We start from the raw sequence: 27,236 nt of genomic DNA on the forward strand, positions 1-27,236 counted from the left end.
GGTGAAGTAAGTGACAGGCGAGTGAAAATAAGGAGATAAAAGGGTGTGAGTTATGGAGAGAGCAATGTATATGTGCAGCTTTTAGGGACATTGGTCACATAGCATTTGGAGTATTGCATACATTTAACCAGAATGGTTTAAGAACAAGGAACTGCAGATGCTGGTTTACAAAAAAGGACACAAAATGTTGGAATAACTCAGCGGGTCAGGCAGCATCTCTGGAGATGACTGGGTGACACTTCGGGTCGAGACTGAGGAGGGTCTCGACCAGAAACGCTACCAATTCCTTCCAGCATTTTGTGTCTACCTAAACGTCGTAGTGTGCTAGCAGGCTGGAGGAGCGGGCAAAGGCCTTGCCACAGAGCGGGCAGGTGAAGGGGTGCTGCCGGTGTGGACTCGCCAGTGCTCCAGCAGGTGGTCAAGGTGGGTGAAGCCCTTACCACAGGACAGGTAGGGGAAGGGACGCTCACCGCTGTGGGTACGCCGGTACTGCCACAGGCTGGACATGCCGGTAAAACCCTTGCCACATTCAGCGCACACAAAGGGTCTCTCTCTGGTGTGTATCCGCTGGTGCTCCCACAGCCCCCATGCTCTTGTCACAGTGGGAGCAGCTGCTCGCCGGTGTGAGTCTGCTGGTGCTGCGTCAATCCCCGCAAGCTGTCAAACGCCTCACCACAGTACGGGTAGTTGTAGGTCTGGCCACTGGTGTGCACGTGCTGGTGAGACAAGGCGTCGGAGCCCATGGCAAAGCGCTCTCCACACACCAGGCTGGGGACGGGACGGTTGCCGGTGTGCATTCGCTGGTGGGACAGTAGCCTGGAGGAGCAGGTGAAGCCCTTGCCGCACTGGGCGCACGTGTAGGGCCACTCCCTTGTGTGGGTGCGCTGGTGCTCCAGCAGGCTGCTGCAGCAGAAGAAGCCCTTGCCGCACTGGGCGCAGGTGTAGGGCCGCTCCCCCGTGTGTGTTCGCTGGTGCAGCTGCAGGTTGGTGGACTGGGTGAAGCCCCTGTCGCATAGGACACAGGTGTAGGGACGCTCACCGGTGTGGGTGCGCTGGTGCTCCAGCAGGCTGCCAGATTGGGTGAAGCCTTTGCCGCACTGAGCACAGGTGTAGGGGCACTCGTCGTTGTGGGTGCGCTGGTGCTTTAGCAGGCTGCTGGAGGAGATGAAGCCCTTGCCGCACTGGCCGCAGGTGTAGGGCTGCTCCCCGGTGTGTGTTCGCTGGTGCAGCTGCAGACGGGTGGACTGGGTGAAGCCCTTGCCGCACTGGGCGCAGGTGTAGGGACGCTCAACGGTGTGGGAGCGCTGGTGCTCCAGCAGGCTGCCAGATTGGGTGAAGCCCTTGCCACACTGGGCACAGATGTAGGGGCGCTCGCCGGTGTGGGTGCACTGGTGCTCTAGCAGCCTGGTGGATCTGGTGAAGCCCTTGCCGCACTGAACACAGGTGTAGGGACGCTCGCCTGTGTGGGAGCGCTGGTGCTTCAGCAGGCCGCTGGATTGGGTAAAGCCCTCGTCGCTGCAGGTGGAGGGCCGCTCCCCGGTATGCAGCCGCCTGTGCACCTTCAGGTGCTTGGACGACTTGAAGCCTTTGCCGCAGTCAGAGCAGGTGAACGGCCGCTCACTGCTGTGCACCCGCTGGTGCTCCCACAGCCCCGACAACTGGGTAAAGCTCTTGCCGCATGTGGAGCAGTCATAGGGCTTCTCGCCCGTGTGCACTTGCCGGTGGGTCACCAGGGCATTTGCCTTCTTGAAACTCTTGTCGCACTCTGAGCAGTTGAAGGGGCGTTCTCCGGTGTGCACCCGCAGATGGGTCTCCAGCTGGCTCGGGAACTGCCAGGCCTTGCCACACACGTCGCACTCATAACGCTTCTCCTTGTTGTGCCCCGTCATGTGGTCCTCCATTGAGGCTCAGCCCGCACACCGAGCGGGGGGGTGGGGGGGGGGGCGCCTCACCTGCACCCTGGCCGCCCTCAATAGCCACTCACATCCCCGTTTCTCCGTCCACAGCAACTGCTCCTAAACCCTGCAGGAGGGGAACAGAGACGGTCAACAAGCTGGCAAACAGAACATTACTAGCACATATTGAGTGTGTTTATGGTAGAGGAAACCGTTATATAATTCTGCACAGCACACTGGCGCACCTGTACAGTTGCTGCCTCACCGCCAGACACCCGGGGTCGATCCTGACTACGGGTGCTGTCTGTGTGGAGATTCTACATTCTCGCCTTGACCTTCGTGGGTTTTTACTCCGGGTGTTCCGGATTCCTCCAACATTTCAAAGACGTTCAGGGTTGTAGATTAATCGGCTCCGCAAAATTGCTGAATTGTCCTTAATGTGCGTGGGATAGTGCTACGGGGTGATCGCTTGGCGGCGCGGTCTCTGTGGGCCAAAATACCTGATGGTTCCACGCTGCATCTCTAAACTAAACTAAACCAAAGAAGGGTGTCGACCCAAAAAGCCACCCATTCCTTCTCTCCACAGATGCTGCCTGACCTGTTGAGTTGCTCCAGCACTTTGTGTCTATCTTTTCCACAGATTCTACCTGACCCGCTGAGTTACTCCAGCACTTTGTGTCGGACTTAACTTTCTGATGCCTTTCCCCACAGTGGAAATGTTTGATTCTGCTGTGGGGGGACGTTTGTGTTGAACTCTATAATGTGTTGTGTCCATTTTCTTTATTTTTTTTAACCTTTTTCTATGGTTTGTATGGAAACTTATTATTTAATTTATGTAAAGCACTTTGGTGTCAATGCGAGTTGACTTAAAACGTGCTTTATAAATAACCCTTACTTGCTTACTTACTTACTATCTTCTTCACAGATGCTGCCTGACCCGCTGAGTTACTCCAGCACTTTGTGTCTAGCTTCTCCACAGATGCTGCCTGACCCGCTGAGTTACTCCAGCACAGTCATAGAGTGATACAGCGTTGGAAAGAGGCCCTTCGGCCCAATTCGTTCCCACATTCCTAGATCCCTCGGCTCCAATCATTCCGCAAGGCTCAGAGTTGTAGAGTCCTAGTGAGACTCTACAACTCGGACTATTATCTAAATGGTGGCCGACTAGGAAAAGGGGAGATGCAGCGATACCTGGGTGTCATTGAAAGTGGGCATGCAGGTGCAGCAGGCAGTGAAGAAAGCGAATGGTATGTTAGCTTTCATAGCAAAAGGATTTGAGTATAGGAGCAGGGAGGTTCTACTGCAGTTGTACAGGGTCTTGGTGAGACCACACCTGGGGTATTGCGTACAGTTTTGGTCTCCAAATCTGAGGAAGGACATTATTGCCATAGAGGGAGTGCAGAGAAGGTTCACCAGACTGATTCCTGGGATGTCAGGACTGTCTTATGAAGAAAGACTGGATAGACTTGGTTTATACTCTCTAGAATTTAGGAGATTGAGAGGGGATCTTATAGAAACTTACAAAATTCTTAAGGGGTTGGACAGGCTAGATGCAGGAAGATTGCTCCCGATGTTGGGGAAGTCCAGGACAAGGGGTCACAGCTTAAGGATAAGGGGGAAATCCTTTAAAACCGAGATGAGAAGAACTTTTTTCACACAGAGAGTGGTGAATCTCTGGAACTCCCTGCCACAGTGGGTAGTCGAGGCCAGTTCATTGGCTATATTTAAGAGGGAGTTAGATGTGGCCCTTGTGGCTAAGGGGATCAGAGGGTATGGAGAGAAGGCAGGTACGGGATACTGAGTTGGATGATCAGCCATGATCATATTGAATGGCAGTGCAGGCTCGAAGGGCCGAACGGCCTACTCCTGCACCTAATTTCTATGTTTCTATGTTTCTATGAGACCACACCTGGAGTATTGTGCGCAGTTTTTGTCCCCTAATTTTAGGAAGGACATTCTTGCTATTGAGGAAGTGCAGCGTAGGTTTGAATGAATGAATGAATACGTTTATTGTCATTGCACAATACTGTGCAACGAAATTCCATCACATCTCCTCCGGTTAAAAAAATACAAACACGACAACCATTAACACATATGTGTTAACAAGGTTAATTCCCAGGGATGGCGGGACTGTCATATGCTGAGAGAATGGAGCGGCTGGGCTTGTACTCACCAGGCTCCCTACCCCCTTCCTTGACTCACTTGACCCCCCCCCCCCCCCAGTTCCCTGCCCCCCATTCAGCCCCATCGGCACCAAACCCACTCCACCTTGAATCCCTCCCCCCTCCCTTTGCTCCCTGTCCCCCCGCTACTCACTTCACCCCTTTTCCACCCCCAGCCTCTCACCCCCTCCCTCCCTCTCCCGGACTGTCTCTTCTCTCTCTCTCTCTGAACCTCTCCCCTTATTCCTGCCCCTCTCAGCCTCCCACCGCTCTTCTACTTCTTCTTCTTTGGAGTTTTACGGCAGCCGGCATCCACAATGTTGCATTGCTGCCACCTTCTGGCTTCACTCCACAGTCCTCATGTCTTTACATTATATCCTTTTTATAAGGCCAGAGGCCCTCAAGAAATTAAACAACACCTTTACTCCTTTTCCTTCCCCTCCATACTCTAGAATGTTCTTTTCTGATATATCTGTCATTCCAATTTTCTTCATTTCACTGATCAAAACTCTTCTTTCTGTTTCATATCTTCTACATGCAACTAGAGCATGCTGAACTGTTTCCGGCTGATGGCATTCCTCACACAGCCCAGTAGGGTGTTTTCCCAACATTTTTAATGTGCTGTTCAGGTGAGTGTGTCCTATCCTCAATCTTGCTAATACTACCTGTTCTCTCCTGTTCCCCCCTCTTCTTGCTGTAATGCCCACTCTATTTTGTAGCGAATAGAGGTGTCTCCCCTTTGTCTCCTGTTCCCAGTATTGTTGCCATTCCTGATTTATTTTCTTCCACACAATGTGTTTTCCTTCAGATTTGGATAATTGTAAGTTTACCTCTATGTTCTCTTTTTTAACGGCCTCTTTTGCTAATTTATCCACTTTTTCATTTCCTAGCACACCAATGTGTGCTGGGACCCACAACAAAGTCACGTCACTGCCCTTCCTTGTTACTTGGCTTAATAGTAGTAGAATTTCATACACTAGGTCAGGCCGCCTATGGGATGCACCAGACCCAATACTCTGGATTGCAGACAATGAGTCGCTACATATTAATACTTTGCATGGTTGCACCTGTTCTATCCACCGAACTGCCATCAAAATAGCGTACAGTTCCACTGTATACACTGCCAAATAGCTATTTGTTCTTTTGCAAATCTCAACATTCATCCATTGCACTACCACAGCTGCCCCTGTTGTTTCAGCTACTGGGTCCTTTGATCCATCTGTGAAGATTAAGAGGTGTTCCCTGTATCTATTATATATATGGTTATGGTATTCTGTTTTTAGGTCCGAATTTTTTTCCCTCCTTTTTGCCTCCCATATCTCCAGATCAACTTTTGGGATGTTCAGTAACCATATTGGGACAGATGGCCACAATACTGCAGGGCAGAACTCTTTGTCCTCTACTTCCATGTCCCTTGCCACACCTCCTCCAACCCAGCCGAAGCTTCCAGACTGAGCCACCCCTCTCTCCCAGCACACCTGTACTACCTGTTTTGTTGGGTGGTTCTCTCCATGATCCTTAAGGCTTAGCCAGTAATTAGCCATTAGTTGTCTGCGGCGCAGTCTCAACGGCATCTCCCCAGTTTCCACCTGTAGTGCACATACAGGTGATGTCCGCACACCTCCTATACAGATTCTTAGAGCTTCCGCTTGGACTTTGTCCAACTCGGACAACACTGACTTAGATGCTGATCCATAAGCTATACTGCCATACTCTAGTCTGGATCTGATCAGTGATACATAGATATGTTTAAGAGATAATATATCTGCTCCCCACTCTAAGCCTGCTCAGCATCTAATTACATTGATGGCTTTTTTGCATTTTCCAATTATTTTTGTAATGTGGACCCTCCATGTTAATCTGGAGTCAAAATGGACTCCCAGGAAACGGAAATCTTTTACTCTTTCCAAATTGTTGCCGTATAGTTTTAACTGGACATCCTCTTTAATTTTCTTCCTTGTGAAAACCATTGTCTTTGTCTTCTCTATAGAGAATTTAAAACCCCATTTCACTACCCACTCTTCCACCTGGGCTATCCCTTGCTGCATTTTACCCACGATAAAATCTATATTCTTCCCCTTTCTCCATAGGCTGTCATCATCTGCAAAGAGCGATCGCCCCATCTCTGGTTGAATGTTTGCAAATATATCATTAATCATGATTGAGAATAGGATCGGGCTTATCGCACTTCCTTGGGGAGTTCCATTCTCGACTACACATTTACTAGAGATGTCTGACCCTATTTTAACTTGGATACTTCTACCGTTAAGAAAATCCATTATCCAGTTAAAAATATTTCCTCCTACTCCCATTAAATGCAGCTTTATTAGAAGACCTTCTCTCCACAACATATCATAAGCCTTCTCTACATCAAAAAATACAGTAACTACAGATTATTTTTTAACTTGTGCTTTCCTTATATAATCTTCCAAGCACAGAACTGGATCATTAGTACCTCTCCCTTTTCTAAAGCCACTCTGATAATTAGCCACTATACCGTTTTTTTCCATTAGATGCCTTAATCTTTCATTTACCATTCTTTCCATCAGTTTACACGTGTGTGCTGTTAAAGCTATAGGTTTATAATTTACTGGATTACTTGCATCTTTCCCTGGTTTCCTAATAGGCACAATGATTGCTTCCTTCCACCTCTCCGTTATTCGCCCTTCTTCCCACACCTTGTTATATAGTGCAAGTATCTTTTGGAGTCCCTCCTCACTTAGATGCTTTATCATTATGTAGCAAATATCATCCTTCCCTGGGGCTGAGTTCTTACACTTGGCCAGAGCTCTCTTTAGCTCCCCCAAATTAAATGGAATATTGTACTTGTCCTCTGTGATACCTTTCCTTTGTAAGGCCTCAACATTTTCCTCTCTTGTTCTTTCCCTACCTCTTCTTCCTTCATCTGATAAGTTGTGGGAGCTGTGAACCCTACTAAAAGTGTTAACCATTAGTTCTGCTTTGTCTTTATTTGAGACTGCAGTTTGATCTCCATTTGTTAGGATAGGATAACTCCACTCCCTTTTATCACCTTCCATTTTTTTAATCATCCCCCATATCTCCCCTACCTGTTTTGTGTTTCCAATTGAATCACAATACTTCCTCCAATATGCTCTTTTTGTTTGTCTTATAGTCCTCCTTACAATTGCCTGAGCCTGTTTGTAATTAATCATGTGTTGGTAGTTATGAGTTATTTTTAATAATCTGAATGCTCTGTTTCTATTCACCACTGCCTCTTTACATTTATTGTCCCACCATGGCACAGCTTTCCTTTTTGATCTTCCTTTACTTTTAGGTATGGAAACTAATGCTGCTCTTTTGATACCTTCTGACAATTTATTCTCAAATGTTTCTATATCTGTCTCTTCTTGTATCGGTTTTACATATCTATCACTTTCCTCCTTAAATTCCTCCCAATTAGCCTTTCCAAACACCCATCGTCCACTTCTGTTTTCTTTACTCATAGTTAAAGTAATATTTATTTTGCATAGCACAGGATGATGATCACTTCCTATGGTACTCTTTTCATATACTTCCCAGTTACATTTAGCAGCAATCCTATTAGAAACAAGTGTAAGGTCCAACACAGACTCCTTCCCTGTCCTAACATCTACCCTGGTCTTCTTTCCATCATTTAGACATACTAGATTACCATCATTTAATAATTCCTCAATTACCTGTCCATTATTATCTGACTTTCCACTGCCCCATAATGTATTATGTGCGTTAAAGTCCCCACACCAAATAACATTAGATTTGCTCTGGCCTTCTACTTCCTGTAACTTATTGACCTCTAATCGCTTACATGGATTATAGTAATTTATTACCACTATTTTCCTCCTCTCAGACCACACTTCTATTACCACATATTCCTGTTCCTGCCCAATTCCTAATACCTTGTATGGTATCCCTTTTTTAATGAAAGTGGCACAACCCCCTCCTCCCCCATTTCCCCTATCACATCTCACTGCAACATAATCATATAGAACAAAATCTAAACTTGGTTTCAACCAGGTTTCCTGGATACATACGACATCTGGTTTTTCCTTCCTACTGTCTATGAATTGCTTAAAGTCTTGCCCTTTGGCTAACAAGCTTCTTGCATTCCATTGTAGGATTAACATTAATATTATTAACCCACACATGTTGACTCTTGGCTCGCCTGGATACTGAGACCATCATGTATTTCATCCCACTTCAATCCTGCCATGCCCAAGTGGTGGATCCTTTGGATCCTTTCTGTTTTGGATTTTACTTCTGCTGTCGCATTTATCACTCCTGCTATAAATATAACCAGGTTTTTCTTTTCTTTCCATATACTCTTTTCTTTTTCTTTTATTGTTTCCATTATGCCCATATCTTGCTCCCTCCTGATCCTTCTTTCATTCATCTGTTTTGTAGGGTCAGCCTTTTTTGCTGCCTCTGCATAGGAGACCTTTTCCTTCACTCTTATGTTTTGTACTTCAGCTTCACGTTTCATCACCTCACAGCCCCAGTAAGCCACGCTATGCTCTCCTCCACAATTACAGCACTTTGGTCTGACCCCCTCTCCACACTGACCATATTCATGGTCCCCACTACACCTTGCGCATTTCCTCGCCCCCTTGCACATTTTAGCTATATGCCCAAATTTCTGACATTTGAAGCACCTCATTGGTTTGGGTATGTACTCTCTTACACTATATCGCATGAATCCAAAATGGACCACTTTTGGAAGGGATTCTGTCTTGAATTCAAGCAGGGACTGACTCAGTTTCCTCTTTCTTTGCTCCTTTGGTCATTCTTTTGGCATTCATAATTAATTCACATCTCTTTCTGAGTTCCTGAACCAGTTCACTCATATTGACTTTGAGAGGGATTCCACAGATAACCCCTTTACACCCTGCCCTCCTCCGTTCTCCCACTCTCACTACTTTGATTATTTTGATTTTGTCAATCTTGTTCATTTTCATTGCCTTTTCAACTTGAGCCTCACTGTTGCACCCTATTAGCATGTTTCCATCTTCCAGCACTCTTGCATACTTTACTTCCCCAACCTGGGCTCTGATTATTTTTGTCAGCTTCATTGGCTCTATCTTCTTTACTCCTCCTTCTCCTTCAAACCTCACCACTACATTTAACGAAATTTCCTTTTCTGGTTCCTTTTCTGGTTCCTTGTCTTCACTCTCCGATCCACCATTATTGCTTTTCCTTCTTTTACGGCTGCTCTTCCTGGGGCTACCCCGTGTTCCCACGGTTTCCCACTCCTTCTCAACATTTCCTTCATTATCCTCTCCTCCACTGGCCTCCATACCACTAGACCCACTCTCTCCTGTCATTTTGTAACAGCAGGGAATATTGCCAGAGCACCGTTTACCGGACCTATACAGGCCGTCGGCCGATACCCCGATACAATATCTCCCTACTATTACTACTCAGTGTCTCCTCTCTCTCTCCCCCAACCTCCGGACCGGCGCGGTCCCTCCCTGCAGCTGCACTCAATCCACAGCCAAACTCCGTGAGCGGCGTTCGAGCCAACTCCGACTCCTCGTCTCGTCTCGTCTACAGTCCAGCCCTCAGATATCTCTCTCTCCCTCTCCCCTCTATCTATCTCTCTCTCTCTCTCTCCTCCCCTTCCCAATTCTCTCTCCCTCTCTCTATCTTCCTCTCTCGTCTCTCTCACCGTCCAGTGCGGGTCGACTCCATCTTGGCCGTGGCGTCATTTCCGGGCTGTGGCCGCCCCGCAGCCTGCGGGGCATCGGGCCGGGCAGCGACGTCATTTCCGGGCTGATGCCCCCCTCCCCCCGCGTTGCGCGGTCTCTCTGTCTCGGGGCAACGGGCGGCCGGACCGTAACGTCATTTCCGGGCTGAGCCCCTGCGCCGCGCGGTCTCTCTCTCTCTCTCTGTCTCTGTCTCTGTCTCCGGGGCAACGGGCAGCGGGCGGGCGGATGAGCCGCGAGTGAGTGAGTGAGTGAGTGGGGACCCGGGCCTGGGCCTGGGGTCGGGTCTGCGCCGGGTCCCGCCGCCGCCGCCGCCGCAACACATGAATGAATGAATGAAAACTTTATTGTCATTCAGATATACACCTAGACACAGTGCACCTTGAACGAAATTTCGTTGCATTTGACTCTCCAAATCAGGTAAATAGTAAAAGTGCTAGGTGCGTCCATGAAAATGCCTCATGTGCATGGTTCTGTAAAATAAATATATATAAAAAGTTTTTAAAAAGTGTCGATATTTAAAAAGTTCTAGCCTCGGTTTTGCTGATTGTTCAGTAATCTTATGGCCTGGGGGATGAAGCTGTTGCAGAACCTGGTTGTCCCTCTCTTCATGCTGCGGTACCTCCTCCCAGAGTTAAGCAGTATAAACTAGCAATGTTACAACATTTTGAGATTTAAAAAATCAAGTCAAATTTATCCCATCAGATAAAGCATAAAAATAAGTTTAATTTGATACCTAATTCACTTTCATATCTCAAGTATTTAAAAAGTTATGGCCATTTTCATACTCGGAAATTAGCATCTTGTTCCCTATTGATTTTCTATGGACATAACAAAAAAGCTGTGATCGAGGACAGTCAAAAGCCCATAACTTTCTTAAAAATTAAGAGAACTGAATGAAATTTTCAGTTATCATAGATTGAACCATTCTGAAACAAATATAAAATAATCTTACTTGGATGACCTGAAATTAAAGCATATAATTAGTTACCCAAGTGTAGCTAATTTCAAACTTCAATTACTAGATCTAAACATCTATCAATTTCTTAATAAATGATTAACATTTTTAAATAGCCTAAGTGTGCAAATAATATTCATAAATAATTCACAATAAAACATGATTTTTAAATCTCATTTACATTAATTTATAGGCCAAATGGAAGGAATTTAGTGTTTAATTGCTGTAAATTAAAGTCCATTTTAAATCAGCTTTCCAGTGGGTTCCTGTGAACGCGCTGGTTTAGAACGTTCACATTGCGCTAGATTTGTGCCTCAAATGCCCAGAAAAATACTGCGGGATATAATGGGGCCAAAATGAGCTACTCGCAACATTAAACTTTGTATAAAGGGATCTTAAGAAGCCCTTTTTAATGTAAAAATAAGCTACTTACCTTCTGTGGTTTGCTCTATGAGACCCTGACGGCTGTCGGTGGTCGCGGGTTTAGAGATTGATTTTTAAACTACTATAACTATTATCCAAGGCCTTTAAAACTAATAATAGCTTTTGCGACGGGGTCTTCCAGCGATTTTTCGTTAATAATTAACTAGGCTGAACATCTTCGATTTGAACAGCCTAGAGAAAATCGCGTTTTAAACCCGCCCCCCTCTAAACGGCGCCAAAATCACACCCGCAGCGACAGATTTTCAGCGACGCTTCAGGTAGGCTTTGCAACATACCTGCTAGGTGCGTCCATGAAAATGCCTCATGTGCATTGTTCTGTAAAATAAATATATATAAAAGGTTTTTAAAAAGTGTCGATATTTAAAAAGTTCTAGCCTCGGTTTTGTTGATTGTTCAGTAATCTTATGGCCTGGGGGATGAAGCTGTTGCAGAACCTGGTTGTCCCTCTCTTCATGCTGCGGTACCTCCTCCCAGAGTTAAGCAGTATAAACAGTCCAAATTGTGGGTGTGTGGGGGCTCTGGTAATGCCCTTAGCTCTAATCAGACAGCGCTTGTACCCCATGTCCATGATGGAAGGAAGAGAAGTCCCAATGATTTTTTCCGCTGTCCTCACCACTCTCTGAAGGCACTTCCAGTCTGCGGCTGTACAGCTGCCGCACCACGTAGAGATGCAGCTGGTCATGACCGACTCAATTGTGCTTCTGTAGAAAGTGGCGAGGATGGGAGGGTGGAGGTGTAAACTTCTCAACCTGCGGAGGAAGTACAACCGCTGCTGTGCCCGTTTTGCCAGAGATGTAATGTTTGTGGACCAGTTTAAGGTGTCCGTTATATGCATCCCCAGGAACTTGATCCTTTTCACCTGCTCCACTGCTGAGTTGTTGATGCAGAGTGGAGTGTGACTGGGCTGAATTTTCCTTCTGAAATCGACGACAATCTCCTTGGTTTTGTTCACATTTAGGAGAAGGTTGTTCCTGCTGCACCAGCTCACCAGCTGTTCCACCTCCTCTCTATATGCCTGGTCGTCGTTATTGCGGATAAGGCCCACTACTGTTGTGTCATCCGCGTATTTGATGATATGGTTAGTAGTGGACCTGGCGACACAGTCATGTGTCATCAATGTAAAGAGCAGCGGACTCAGGACACAGCCCTGAGGGGAGCCGGTGCTCAGTGTGATGACCGAGGAGGTGTTCTTCCCCACCCGCACACTGGGGTCTTTCAGAAAGGAAATCCAGGATCCAGTTGCATAGTATGGTATTGAAACCTAGGGGTGCCAGTTTGCTCACCAGATGCTGGGGGATTATCGTGTTAAATGCTGAGCTGAAATCAACAAACAGCATCCGCACGTGGGTGTTCCTCTCCTCCAGGTGTTGTAGGCTCAGGTGGACTGCAGAGGAAATAGCATCCTCTGTGGAGCGGTTCGGGCGATAAGCAAACTGGAACGGGTCAAAACTGGAGGGGAGTTTAGAGACCATGTGCTGCTTAATAAGCCTCTCAAAGCACTTCATTATTATTGGTAACACGACCATCAATCTCGGGTGGGCTCCATCATTCCTTCCCCTCTCCCTCTATCTTTCTCCCCTCCCCCCATCTCCCTCCCCCTCTCCCTCTCCCTCTCCATCTCCCACCTGCCAAATAGTAAACAACGACTGTGGGATAATGTACACAGACATCTCTCTCTCTGTCTGCCTCATTCCCTATCTATTGCTCTCTGTCCCTCTGTCCCTCTGTCTCTCTCTCCCTCTCTGTCTATCTGTCTATCCCTCTCCATTTCTCTATCTATCTCCCTCTCTCTATCTCCCTCTCTCTATCTCCCTCTCTCTAACTCCCTCTCTATATCTCTATCTCTTTCTCTATCCCTCTATCTCTCTCTCTCATATATGGTTAAAATCAGTAGATTGACTGGTTCTTCCGATAGAGGAAAGGTTCGCCCATATGTGGTTATGCTGAAGGAGCTATTTTTGCAGATTCATGCACTCTTGTATTTTGAGCTTGTTGTACACTACAATCTGTAGCGTAAAGAGTTGTCTGAACATCTTTCTGATCGTTTATATTATAGAGCAAAAACATTCATGTTATTGTGCTGTCATCTCGCTAGTGTTGTAGAAGAAAGGCAAAAACATTCATGTTATTGTGCTGTACTCTTGCTAGTGTTGAAGGAGAAAAGTTAAGCATTAATTTATCGCTTCTAAATCTACAGCAGAATCCATTTGTCACTTCTAAATCTTTAAACTCTTTCATTACTTCCTCTTTAGCACATACTAGACTAAGTGGGACCCGTTGGGTCCCATGTTCACACGGGAGGGCTGGTCCCCCTATGCAATATTCCACCTCTCCACCAATTCCAATATTGGTGGCCAGTGGGAGGGCTTTCTGGAGCGCTGGTATGTGTTCTTGGGGTGGCAGCTCAGTCCCTCAAGCCTGATGTGCTGGCAGCTCACTCACGGCTGGTGGGCTGGCAGTTGACTCGTGGCTATTCCTTGAAATTCCATTTCAAACAGGGTGTAAGGCCACCAAATTCAAATCCATTTTCCCACCATTTCAAGCAGGGTGCAAGGCCACCAAATTTAAGTGCAGTTTCTTACCACTTCGTACCGCGTGCAAGGCCACCAAATTCAAGTGTAGTTTCCAACCACTTTAAGTAGGTATAGAAACATAGAAACATAGAAATTAGGTGCAGGAGTAGGCCATTCGGCCCTTCGAGCCTGCACCGCCATTCAATATGATCATGGCTGATCATCCAACTCAGTATCCCGTACCTGCCTTCTCTCCATACTGTCCATAGAAAATCAATAGGGAACAAGATGCTAATTTCCGAGTATGAAAATGGCCATAACTTTTTAAATACTTGAGATATGAAAGTGAATTAGGTGTCAAATTAAACTTCTTTTTATGCTTTATCTGATGGGATAAATTGCAGACTTGATTTTTAAAATCTCAAAATTTTGTAACATCGCCACTTCAAGCAGGGTGCAAGGTCACCAAATTCAAGTGCAGTTTCATCCCACTTTCAGCAGGGTGCAAGGCCACCTAATTCAGTGCAGTTTCATACCACTTCAAGCAGGGTGCAAGGCCGCCAAATTCAAGTGCAGTTTCATACCATTTGAAGCAGGGTGCAAGACCACCAAATTCAAAAGCAGCTTCATACGCAGTTTCGTACCATTTCATGCAGGGTGCAAGGCCACCACATTCAAATGCAATTTCATACCATTTCAAGCAGGGTGAAACCACCATAAAACCACACAAAACACCAAACTCACAGTTCAGTAGACATTCAGTGTGTTCAGTTGATTCACAACTCAGACAGAGTCATGACCTCTCCCCCACCCATCATGCAGAGACTGAGCGACACCCACGCCCTACGGGTTTTATAACACCTCCCCCTCGCTCCGGAAAAGGTGTGGCCTTCATGGCGTGATTGACAGGAGAGACTGAGATACTCAACATTTTTAAAACACTAATAACACTTTTATTTTTCATTGATGGGATGAATCCTCTGCACCTGCTGAGCAGAGGGGACTGATAAGATGGCCAAAAATCACAACCGTAAGTGGTAGCGTTTTATCTAAAATCAATATAGTGCCAACAGGAAGTTACCCAAAGCACCCAAAGCACCCAAACCACCATTTGCAGTAGTGCCTTTTTACAACCCAAAGCACCCAAACCACCATTTGCAGTACTGCCTTTTTACTTCACCCCAAAGCACCCAAACCACCATTTGCAGTAGTGCCGTTTTACTTCAACCCAAACCACCCAAACCACCATTTGCAGTAGTGCCTTTTTACTTCAACCGAAAGCACCCAATCCACCATTTGCAGTAGTGCCTTTTAACTTCAACCCAAACCACCATTTGCAGTCGTGCCTTTTTACTTCAACCCAACCATATTTTCATTTTCAAACTACATTAAGGGCACACACAGTTGAGTAGACATGTGTTCAGTGTTATTCAGAGCTCAGAGAGACGTGACCCTCTGGCTTCCTCCATCTTGCAGAGACTGAGTGAGGCACACCACTTCCGGGTTTTATAGTCCCTCCCCCCTCCCACCAGCAGGGGCAGCAGAGAGAGTGGCAAATGTTTTAAAAACATTAATATATCTCTGATTTTTCATTGATAGGAAAAAATCCTCCGGTCCAGGAAGGCGGAGGGAGGCTCTGAGCGAGGTGGCCAAAAATGACGGCCGTAGGTGGCGGCGTTCTCTCGGACATCGTAGCACAGCGAGCCAAAAGCGGTCAAGATCAGACTTTTAGTAATATAGAGATGATAACATTCGCAGTCCTCGGTAGGTACACAATGGTCTCAAGCATTTAACAATAAAAATCAGAGCGATGATTAACGAAAAGATAGAACCATAATGTAACACAGTACCCCAGATTCCACCAAACCAGCTGAATGGCCAGCAGCTCCCATTTCCTTCATTGTACTCATGCACGTCACTGCATCCTTGTAAAGAGCTCAGACTGGCACAGGTTGAAACACAAGCATCTTTATTGTTCAGGTCATTAACTTCTATGCAGGTCATTATACACTCACACTGCTACTGTTACTGGTGGGCAGTGGGCTGGATCTTACACTATGAATCAAAGATCTTATAGCGGAGCAAGGTGGGCTACTCCTGCGAAATACAATGGGCTGATGTGTAGTACGCTATGGAGGGGATCCTGGGCATTTTTCCCCGCCCATTTTAGTAACCGGCGCCTAACTGACCCGACCCGACTCGGAATGTAATCAATGTTGCGGGGCAACAGTTTGTGTGTGTGATATAGGGTTAGATTCATAATTCTGTCAGTTCATACTTCTTGTCAAGAATAAAATTTGACTCTGGTAATTGTCTTTTTTAATGTTTTTTAAATCATTTCTTTTTAAATGGCTCACAAGCAGTGTGTGTTTGAGTTGATTTTGTAGTAACCGGAACCGACCTGATTCGCAGGGTAATTGACATTGCGGGGGAAGTTTTTGTGTGTGATATAGGGTTAGATTCATAATTCTGTTAGTTCATAATTCTGTTAATTCTTGTTAAAGAATAAAATGCAAAAAGAGCAATAGGAATCACTATTTTTAATAGCTCTCAGGTCTTAGACAAAACACCATTCATTAAGTCTTCCCACTTTCGGGATTGGCAGAATAGGAGTATTACAGGACTTTGCTTTTCACTAATACTCCTTGTTGTAATAAAGATACCATTACCATAGCTATCCCTTCTTCAGCCTCTGGGGTCAGTCAATATTGTTTTAAACATGGCAAGGTGGCACCCTTTTTTAAAGTCACTTTATGTTCAAGGGCTGAATGCACTCATCCCACATGATTTTTATGCTTTGCCCATAGTTCAGAGGGTACTTGGACCAGAACCATTGGTAACCTTGTGGATCCTCAGTAGTCAGCTGTTGCTTTTCAAAAATAGTGTTCCATTCCTTTCTGACCCATGTGATCTTTCTTTCTGTGTCATTGGCAACTTTAAAACGTGAATTTTCTGTTTGTCCTTCACCATTTTATCATTTTTTCTATTTCTTTCGCTGTTGCTGGAGGTCTAGTAGCTACAGTTAAGTGTGACTCAGAGGTGTCCCCCATCTCAAATCGATCCCTTTGGATTTTAGAGAGGTGGACCATTATTCCTAATCCCGGGACCTCAAAGAACAAATAACCGGTCACTGTTAATGGTTCAAGTTTATTCAACCAGGGGGAGACTCGTTCCTGGTATCCGGGATCAGGGAGGCACGTATATAATTCAGTGCAATGCGTTTGCTTATGTTCATGGCTGGTTTCAACAAGATACTGTAAATACTGGCCTTTTTTTAAATGTTTTGTATGACTTCCTTTAACCTCCATTCTTGCGGGAGGACGTCCAAGTTAATATTTCCTTTTTCCAGTTTCCAATCCTTTTGCAATAGGTTAGGTGTATCCAACGAGGATTATTTTCCTCCTTCACTGCTGTAGGTGTAGTCAGTAGTACTTGCAAGGGCTCCTTCCACCGTTCTCGCCCTGGAGGGAGTACAGAGAAGGTTCACCAGACTGATTCCTGGGATGGCAGGACTTTCACATGAAGAAAGACTGGATAGACTCGGCTTGTACTCGCTAGAATTTAGAAGATTGAGGGGGGATCTTATAGAAACTTACAAAATTCTTAAGGGGTTGGACAGGCTAGATGCAGGAAGATTATTCCCGATGTTGGGGAAGTCCAGAACTAGGGGTCATAGTTTAAGGATAAGAGGGAAGTCTTTAAGACCGAGATGAGAAAATCATTTTTTACACAGTGGTGAATCTGTGGAATTCTCTGCCACAGAAGGTAGTTGAGGCCACAGTTCATTGGCTATATTTAAGAGGGAGTTAGATGTGGCCCTTGTGACTAAAGGGATCAGGGGGTATGGAGAGAAGGCAGGGATGGGATACTGAGTTGGATGATCAGCCATGATCATATTGAATGGCGGTGCAGGCTCGAAGGGCCGAATGGCCTACTCCTGCACCTATTTTCTATGTTTCCCCCAATTTCTTCTGATCACATGCGCAAGCGTGGTTTAAGATTTTTTTTTAAAGCCGACTGACTGCCTACCCTGAATAATCATAGATCGCCAATGCATTTCCGAAGAGGAAAGGAAAAGAAAATAACTGTGCAGCTCCACCCTCCCACAACTGCAACTTCTTAGAGACACTACCTTTTAAACCACATGAGACTCTACAAAGATTTATCACGTAAATGAGCAGCTCATTCAATGACATCCTATTTCATCTGAATTATAGGACTCATTCAACATTCACCCAGAACCAGTTCCACAAACAAGTAACAGTCTTTAAACTCACTCACTCTACATCCTCTTTAATGTGACATTCATTCACAAATTTCCACACCTCACGCAATATGCTGAATCTCAGATATTCACACACTTTAAAGCAATAAAATTCTCACTCAAGAGTAAAACAGTTAAAGCTGAGTCTCACGTTGCGAGTTGACACAAGAGGTACCCCGAGTGAAAGACTCGTGGTTGTGTACGAGTTTGCAAGTGTATGATCAAGAGTTTAATCGAGTTCCCACGGGTATGACAAGTTTGCTGTTTACTTGTCATTTCTGCGATGTTCCAAGTTCGTCTCCCGAGTTACTCTTGAGCCAATCCTGATTGAAGGTTTGTTTTAATAAGCAACAGTGTTATGTTTTAATAAGCAACAGTGTTAAAGAAGCCTTTCCATCCTGTGGCTTTGTTTTAAAGATAGAATTCAGCGCGGCCGCATCTATTGATGTGACCTACAAAGGGAAAATGTGCACCATCCAGTGCCAGAGCACCCCCCTGGACAGGAGCTGAGACTGGGAACTGTACCGCCCTTGCCCCCACCCTCTGCAACTGCAAACAACCCCACTCTCCTGCTCACCTAACCCCCCCCCCCACCACCACATTTCCCTCCCAACTCCAGTCCCGTCCCGACCCTCTGGGAAACTGAAGGGAGCGACTTCCCCAGGGCGACTGGCACGGTCCTGTTGGCATCGCCGACGTGAAGACAGTGCAAAGCCCCCGCGCCGGTGCAATGGGCGGGGAGCTGGAGAGGGGAGGGAAGGGGTCACACACATGGCCGGGAAGCAGAGGGGTGTAGGTGGGGGTGGTGACATATAGGGCCAACAATTAGTGGAGAAAAACAGAAACACCGACGTGCAAAGGAGACCTACAACAGTGCATGATCTCTCTCGCATTATGGCAGGTGATTGTCGCTGGGAAACTGAAGGGAGCCACAATCTGCTGCTGCCTGCCCGCTGAGTTAGAGTTCCCACGGTAGACTCACGATACACTAAGGTAAACGCACGGGCCACTACGTTATTACAACGAGTTAAAATGTTTCAATTCTTAACCAAAGAGTAAAATTGACTCATGGAAAATTTCAAACATGTTTGATTTTTTGCAAGAGTCGACAAGTTTCACGAGTACCTGCCGTTAGCGCCACGAGTCTCTAAGTTGCGTCCACGAGTTCCATACGTTAATCGTACGTTATTACCACGAGTTTTAACTCGGGTTACCTCTTGTGTCAACTCGCAATGTGAGACTCAGCTATTATACACACCTCAAGGAAATCATGCAAAACTCTTGAAACTTTGATACACCCCGAAATGTTCTTACATTGTTCATAAATACAGCACATACTGAAGAACTGTCTCAACCCAAAACATGCTTTTACACATAGAAACATAGAAAATAGGTGCAGGAGTAGGCATTCGGCCCTTCGAGCCAGCACTGCCATTCATCGTGATCATGGCTGATCAATAACCCGTGCCTGCCTTCACCCCATATCCCTTGACTCCACTAGCCCCTAGAGCTCTATCTAACTCTCTTAAATCCATCCAGTGACTTGGCCTCCACTGCCCTCTGTGGCAGGGAATTCCATAAATTCACTCTCTGGGTGAAAACCATTTTTCTCACCTCAGTCTTAAATGACCTCCTCTTTATTCTAAGACTGTGGCCCCCGGTTCTGGACTCTCCCAACATTGGGGACATTTTTTCTGCATCTAGCTTGTCCAGTCCTTTTATAATTTTATATGTTTCTATAAGAACCCCCTCATCCTTCTAAACTGCGGTGAATACAAGCCTAGTCTTTTCAATCTTTCCTCATATGACAGTCCCGCCATCCCAGGGATCAATCTCGTGAACCTACGCTGCACTGCCTCAGTCACAAGGATAGAAACAAGGTGCAGGAGTAGGCCATTCGGCCCTTGGAGCCTGCACCGCCATTCAATATGATTATGGCTGATCATCCAACTCAGTATCCCGTACCTGCCTTCTCTCCCTACCCCCTGATCCCCTTAGCCACAAGGGCCACATCTACCTCCCTCTTAATGCAAGCCAATGAACTAGCCTCAACTACCTTCTGTGGCAGAGAATTCCAGAGATTCACCACTCTCTGTGTGAAAAATGTTTTTCTCATCTCGGTCCTAAAAGACTTCCCCTTTACCCTTAAGCTGTGACCCCTTGTTCTGGACTTCCCCAACATCGGGAAGAATCTTCCTGCATCTAGCCTGTCCAAAACCTTAATAATCTTGTCAGTCACTATAAGATCCGCCCTCAATCTTCTAAATTATAACGAGTGCAAGCCGAGTGTCTCTCTCTCCCTCTCCCTCTCCCTCTCCCTCTCCCTCTCCCTCTCCCTCTCCCTCTCCTCTCCCCTCTCCTCTCCCTCTCCCTCTCCCTCTCCCTCTCCTCTCCCTCTCCCCTCTACCTCTCCCTCTCCCTCTCCCTCTCCCTCTCCTCTCCCTCTCCTCTCCCTCTCCCTCTCCCTCTCCCTCTCCCTCTCCCTCTCCCTCTCCCTCTCCCTCTCCCTCTCCCTCTCCCTCTCCCTCTCCCTTGCCGAATGTGAATTTCCTTCAGATCCTCCGTCACCCTAGATCCACTGGCCATTAGTACATCTGGGAGATTGTTTGTGAAGACAGATCCAAAGTACCTGTTCAACACGTCTGCCATTTCCTTGTTTCCCATAATAAATTCACCCTTTTCAGTCTTCAAAGGTCCAAATTGAACTATTTTTTTTCTCTTCACATACCCATCCACGTTCCCCACAAACACTGGCGGGGCAATGCCAGCAGTCGCCACCGTGACGTCAGGTCGCCGGTCGTGCGCGCTGTGCATGTGTGGGGCGGGGGTACGTCACGGGCCAGGGCGGGGGTACGTCACGGGGCAGGGCGGGGGTACGGCACGAGGCAGGGCGGGGGTACGTCACGGGGCAGGGCGGGGGTACGTCACGGGGCAGGGCGGGGGTACGGCACGAGGCAGGGCGGGGGTACGTCACGGGGCAGGATGGGGGTAAATCACGGGGCATGGCAGGGGTACGTAATGGGGCAGAGGCACCCCCTTCTTCCTGACCCAACCCCCTCGCTTCTCCCCGAACCCTCTCTTCCATCCCCCTCTCTTCTCCCCTTCCCCACTTTCCTCCTCGCCACTGCTCCACTCCTTCCTCTCCCCCTCCCATTCACCCCCTCCTCTCCATCCCCCTTCACCCCCTGCCCTCCTCCTCTCCGCCCCCCCCCCCCCCCCGCACCATCAAGCACTAGTAATGTTCACGCGTTAGTAATGTCCTGTTTGCCAGCTTGTTGACCTTCTGTGTTCCCCTCCTGCAGGGTTTAGGAGCCGTTGCTGTGGACAGAGAAACGGGGACGTGAGCGGCCATTGAGGACAGCCAGGGTGCCGGTGAGCCCCCTTCTGCTCAGTGTGCGGGCAGAGCTTGGAGGGGCTGAGCTTCGGTGGAGGACCACATGACGAGGCACATCAATGGGAAGCGTTATGAGTGTGACGTGTGTGGCAAGGCCTGTCGGAGCCCGAGCGAGCTGGAGATCCACCGGCAGGTTCACACGGGCGAGAAGCCCTATGGCTGCTTCACCTGTGGCAAGAGCTTTTCCCGGTTGTCGGGGCTGCGGGTGCACCAGCAGGTACACAGCAGTGAACGGCCCTTCACCTGCTCCGACTGCGGAAAAGGTTTCAAGTTGTCGCCGGAACTGAATGTGCACAGGCGCCTGCACACCGGGGAGCGACCCTACACCTGCAGCAACTGCGGCAAGGGCTTCACCCAGACCCAAAACCTGCGGTTGCACCAGTGCACCCACATCGGCGAGCGCCCCTTCACATGCGCCCAGTGCGGCAAGGGCTTCACCAGCTCCACCAGCCTGCTGTCCCACCAGCGGGTGCACTCCAGCAAGAGGCACTTTGGCTGCTCCGACTGCGGCAAGGACTTCAAGGGGGCGCAAAATCTGAAGATCCACCAGCGGGTGCACACGGGCCAGAAGCCCTATGGCTGCTCCACCTGTGGCAAGAGTTTTGCCCGGTCGTCAGGGCTATGGCGGCACCGGCAGGTGCACGGCAGTGAGTGGCCCTTCACCTGCTCCGATTGCGGCAAAGGCTTCAAATCGTCCACGAACCTGACGGTTCACTGGTGCCTGCACACTGGGGAGCAGCCCGACACCTGCAGCGACTGCGGCATGGGCTTCACCCGCTCCACCAGCCTGGTGCTGCACCAGCACACCCACACCGGCGAGCGACCCTTCACCTGCGCCCAGTGCGTCAAGGGCTTCATCAACTCCTCCAACCTGCTGTTCCACCAGCGGGTGCACGCGTACGACCGCCCCGTCTCCAGCCCGGTGTGTGAAGAGAGTTTTGCCATGGACTCCCACACCAGTGGCCAGCCCTACGACTGCCCGTACTGAGGTGAGGCGTTTGACAGCTCGCGGGGGTTGCGGCCTCACCGGCGGACCCACGCCGGCGAGCAGCTGCTCCCACTGTGGCAAACGTTTCAAAAGCGCACAAGGGTTGCGGGAGCACCAGCGGATACACAGACCGTGATGGAGAAGGAGAAGGTGAGGACAGACTCTACGATGGCAGTATAAAATTGGACCATCATTGCCTGTGGCAGATTGTGTTTCCTCAGCTGCCGCAGGAAGTACATCCTCTGTGGGGCCTTTTTGACTGTGGAGTCGATGGTGGCCTCCCATTGATCTATCCAACAGTGATCTATTCTACATTTTCCTTGAACGCCATGCCCTTTGTCCTGTTTTCACTCCTTACACTTCCTTATCTCTGAACATCCCATCGGATTAAAGTAGGCTGTCGACCCGAAACGTCACTCATGCCTTCTCTCCACAGATGCTGCTCGACCCACTGAGTGACTCCAGCACTGTGTGACCTTCTTCCCATGATGCATGCCGCCCCCCACCACGTGACTCTGTGCAATGGCAGGGGACGGGGCCGGCCGTCCCCCTCGGATTGGTGGTGACGTCAGGGCGACGGTCGTACACACCGTCCCTGTGGCTGACGTCATGGTGAAAGGCGGGCGGCTCGACATGGTTCCCGGATGCTCGACGTCGTCTCCGGAACTGAAGCTGCACAGGCGCCTGCACACCGGGGAGCGGCCCTTCACCTGCAGCGACTGCAGCCTGGGCTTTACCCGCTCCAGCAGCCCGCTGGTGCACCAGCGCACCCACACCGGGGAGCGCCCCTATACCTGTGCCCATTGCGGCAAGGGCTTCACCCCCTCCTCCAGTTTGCTGACTCACCTCCGGGTGCATGCTGGCGACTGTCCCTTCTTCAGCCCAGTGTGTGGAGAGCGCTTTGTCATGGCCTCCCACGCCCTGTCTCACCAGCACGTGCACACCAGTTGCCAGCCCTACGACTGCCCGTGGTGAGGCGTTTGACAGCTCGCGGGTGTTGCGGCATCACCGACGGGCCCACGCCGGCTAGCAGAGAGAGACCCTTTGTGTGCGCTGAGTGTGGCAAGGGTTCACCCGCATGTCCAGCCTGTGGCAGCACTGGCTTATCCACAGCGGTGAGCGCCCCTTCCCCTGCCCATCCTGTGGTAAGGGCTTCACCCGCCTTGACCACCTGCTGGTGCGTCACCCAGTCCTTCTCTCCAGATATGCTGCCTGTCCTGCTGAGTTACTCAAGCATTTTGTGTCCTTTTCTGTACACCAGCATCTGCAGTTCCTTGTTTTTAAACCATTCTGGTTAACCATCTCTGCACCTTCCCCAAAGCCTCAACATCAGTCCTGTAGAATAGAATAGAATAGAATAGAATAGAATGCAATTTATTGTCATTCAAACCTAGGTTTGAACGAAATATCATTTCTACAGGTTTTTTTTTAACATTACAAAACAATCCAAGACCCACACTTAACACAGTTTACATAAACATCCATCACAGTGAGTCTCCAACATCTCATCACTGTGATGGAAGGCAAAGTCTTTATCTCTTCCCTTTGTTCCTTCTCCCGTGGTCCAGCAGTCCAACTGCAGTGTCGAGGCGAACTGGGGCTCCGATGTTAAAGCCCCCGGTGGGCAATGGTAAGTCCTGAGGCCATTTAAGCCACGCCGGGCGATGTTAGGCCCCGGCTCCATGTCCTTAAACCCGCGATTCCAGCGGGAGAAGTCGCCGTGGCGGAGCTCGGAAAAGCGGTCTCCCACCAGGGACCTGCGAGCACCCGATGTTCCCGTCTACCGGGTCTGCGGCCGGTGCCTCCGAACTCCAAAAGTCGGGTCGCAGCCGCACGCCACCACAGCTCTTCCCGCTCCGAAGTTGGCCAGCTCCGCGATGTCAGTTCCGCAGGCTCTGCAACTGGAGCCCCCAGGTTAGTCCCGGCCGGAGGTCGCCGCCGGCTCCACGATGTTAGGCCCAACGACATCCGAGACCCGACAGGGAATAGTCGGGGTCCCCGCACAGGGAAGAGATTTAAACGGTTTCCCCACAGCCCCTCCACCACCCCCCACAGATACACAGCTAAAAAAACAAAACAAAAACTAACTCAAGACATACATTTAACAAGACAAAAATAAAAAAAGACAGACGACAGACGACTGTAGTCGAGCCGCTGCCGTTAGGCGCCGCCACTAACTCCGGTTATGTGATGGAGTGACAAGAACTGTAGGCAATTCTCCAAATGCTACCTGACCAATGTCCCTTAAAGCTGCACATATACAATCCTCTCTCCTTATCTCACACCCTTTTATGTCCTTATTTTCCCTCGCATCTGTCACTTCACTCATCTGCCGATCACCCCCTCATCTGTTAATGTAGTGTCAGTCTGAGCAAGGGTCCCGACCCGAACTGTCACCTATCCATGTTCTCCACAGATGCTGCCTGACCCGCTGAGGTACTCCAGCACGCTGTGAAATGTCACCTATCCATGTTCTCCACAGATGCTGCCTGACCCGCTGTGTTACTCCAGCACTATGTAAAACGTCATCTATCCATGTTCTCCACAGATGCTGCCTGACCCGCTGAGTTACTCCAGCACTCTGTGTACGTCACCTATCCATGTTCTCCACAGATGCTACCTGGCCCATCGAGTTACTGCAGCACTTCGTGTTAGAGTCATGGAGTGATACAGTATGGAAACAGGACCTTCGGCCCAGCTTGGCCACACCAACCAACATGTCCCGGCTACACTAGTCCCACCTGCATGCGTTTGGTCCAAACTTGTCCTATCCATGTACCTGTCTATAATTGTTTCTTAAAAGTCGGGATAGACCCAGCCTCAGCTACCTCTGGCAGATTGTTCCATACACCCACCACCCTCTGTTGAAAAGTTACTGCTCAGATTCCAATTAAATATTTTCCCCTTCACCTCTGACCCTTGTCCTCTGGGCCTCGATTCCCTCTCTCTGGCCTTCACATTTTTAAACCGTAATGTTTTATTATTAATGTTTTATGTGTAATTCGTAATTGTTATTGTGTGTCGTGTTGTTACTTGCTAGTGGAGCACCAAGGCAAATTCCTTGTATGTGACATACTTGGCCAATAAACGTATTCATTCATTCATTCATTCATTCATTAAAAACACCTATTGACGTGGCATCCACAGCCGTCTGTGGCAATAAATTCCACATATTTACCACTCTGACTAAAGGAATACCTACTCCTTCCTAAAGATACGTCCTTTAATTCTGAGGCTATGACCTTTCCCACTAGTGGAAACATCCTCTCCACATCCACTCTTTCGTGCACCAATCTGGGGCTTAAAACTCTTCACAATGTTTTATGGTGATGGGGGGGTTACTGCAACCTCATAGAGCCATAGAGCAGGGAAACAGGCCTTTCGGCCCATCTCGTCCATACTGACTACGGACGGATCCCCATTCCAAACTAGTCTCATTCTCCTGCGTTTGGCCCATATCCCACTGAACCTTTCCTCTCTAAGTACCTGCGTAAGTGTCTTTCAAAGTACGGCACGGTGGAGCCTCACAGCGCCAGAGATCCCGTTACGAACCGACTACGATCCTGTACGGAGTGTCTACGTTCTCCCCGTGACCGGCGTGGGCTTTCTCCGGGATCTCCGGTTTCCACCCACACTCCAGGTTTGGAGGTTAATTAGCTTGGTGTAATTATAAATTGTTCCGACAGGTGCGGGTTTGTAGGTTAATTGGCTTCTGTAAAAATTGTAAACTGTCCCTAGTGTGTGTAGGGTAGTGTGAGTGTCGCTGGTCGGCGCAGACTCACTGGGCCGAAGGGCCTGTTTCCAGGATGTATCACCAAACTAAACCTAGAACTAGTGTGTGAGTGGGTGATTGACGGTCAGCGTGACTCGGTAGGCTGTTTCCGCGCTGTATCTCTATAGGGAGTTTATGAAGTTGCCACGCAACGCCAACTGGAGTACACGCGATGAACTGCAGGTAAGTACTTCCATTGTTTCCAGCGTAGCGGGCCCGTTAAAAGACACCGAAATGGTCAATTTATGCGCTGTAAATTATTATGGAAATCGGGGAAAGCGTGAGAAACTTCTATCCGGTTCTCTATCCGGTAATTTATCCTCACATTTGGAATTCTGAAGTAGGATAAATGTCTCTCACGGTTACCCCGATTTCCACAATTATTTACAACGAAAAATTGACCATTTCTGCAGTTTTCAAGGGTAAGAAAGTAAGCGTTTCGTGCATTCAGTGTTGCCTGAAGCTGCCATGTACTCCACATGGATGGAGCTGCTCTGTGTGCCACGCCCTTTGACCCGATGACCTTACGTGCAACGTTACGTGCAACTATAGGGAGGTTGAACGGCAGTCGAGGTCACGACCCGTGACCCGTACTGTTGCCACGCAACACCTTCTGGAGTACAAGCGGTGAATGTCTGTTAAGCTCTTACTCTGGCTGCCAATACAGCGGGCCCGTCTTCCGTCCCAGCATCCGGACAACAAGCTGACTGGTTCCACACTCCCGTGACTCGGGCCGTCAGACCCCCCGTGTGGGGGTACTGGGGGAGGAGGGGTGAACACACACACACTAACCAACCCCCTTGATATTATATTAATATTATTCATTCGCTCCTTTTATCCCATCTCTGCCCTATTCACTCATGCATAGCTGCCAACTCGCAGGCGATTCTAGAGACTGAGAGGGAGAGGGTTGGAGAGAGACGGCAGAGAGAGAGAGCGGGCAGAGAAAGAGAGAGATGGGCAAAGACAGAGAGGTAGAGAGAGGGAGGAGTAGAGACAGAGAGGGGCAGAGAGGGAGAGGGGAGATGGAGGGTAGATTGAGGGAGAGAGGGGTGGAGAGATGGTGGAGAAAGAGGGGGGAGGAGGGGGGCAGAGAGAGAGGGGGGGGGGGGTAAAGGAGGGGGTGCGGAGAGAGAGGGGGAGGCCC

General features: G+C 48.5%; 3 protein-coding genes across 3 annotated transcripts in view; 2 read left to right on the forward strand and 1 right to left on the reverse strand.

Moving 5' to 3' along the window:
- LOC116969375 (zinc finger protein 615-like) overlaps positions 1-27,236 on the forward strand; it is an 864,645-nt gene that overhangs the window by 581,234 nt on the left and 256,175 nt on the right. The gene's annotated exons all lie outside the window — the stretch shown is intronic.
- On the reverse strand, positions 514-9,742 carry LOC116969367 (zinc finger protein 229-like). The gene is made up of 2 exons (XM_033016229.1): positions 9,720-9,742; positions 514-1,872 (listed from the first exon to the last, which is right to left on the reverse strand). Exons 1-2 carry the CDS (start codon positions 9,740-9,742, stop codon positions 597-599), a joined length of 1,299 nt encoding a protein of 432 aa, XP_032872120.1. The 3' UTR covers positions 514-596.
- LOC116969368 (gastrula zinc finger protein XlCGF8.2DB-like) lies at positions 21,460-23,347 on the forward strand (the record flags this gene model as incomplete). Its single annotated transcript, XM_033016230.1, has 2 exons — positions 21,460-22,295; positions 23,305-23,347. Coding segments are annotated over 2 exons (879 nt in total), but the record flags the coding sequence as incomplete, so codon positions are not given.

The sequence above is a fragment of the Amblyraja radiata genome, unplaced genomic scaffold (assembly GCF_010909765.2).
Source record: "Amblyraja radiata isolate CabotCenter1 unplaced genomic scaffold, sAmbRad1.1.pri S31, whole genome shotgun sequence".
NCBI lineage: Eukaryota > Metazoa > Chordata > Chondrichthyes > Rajiformes > Rajidae > Amblyraja > Amblyraja radiata.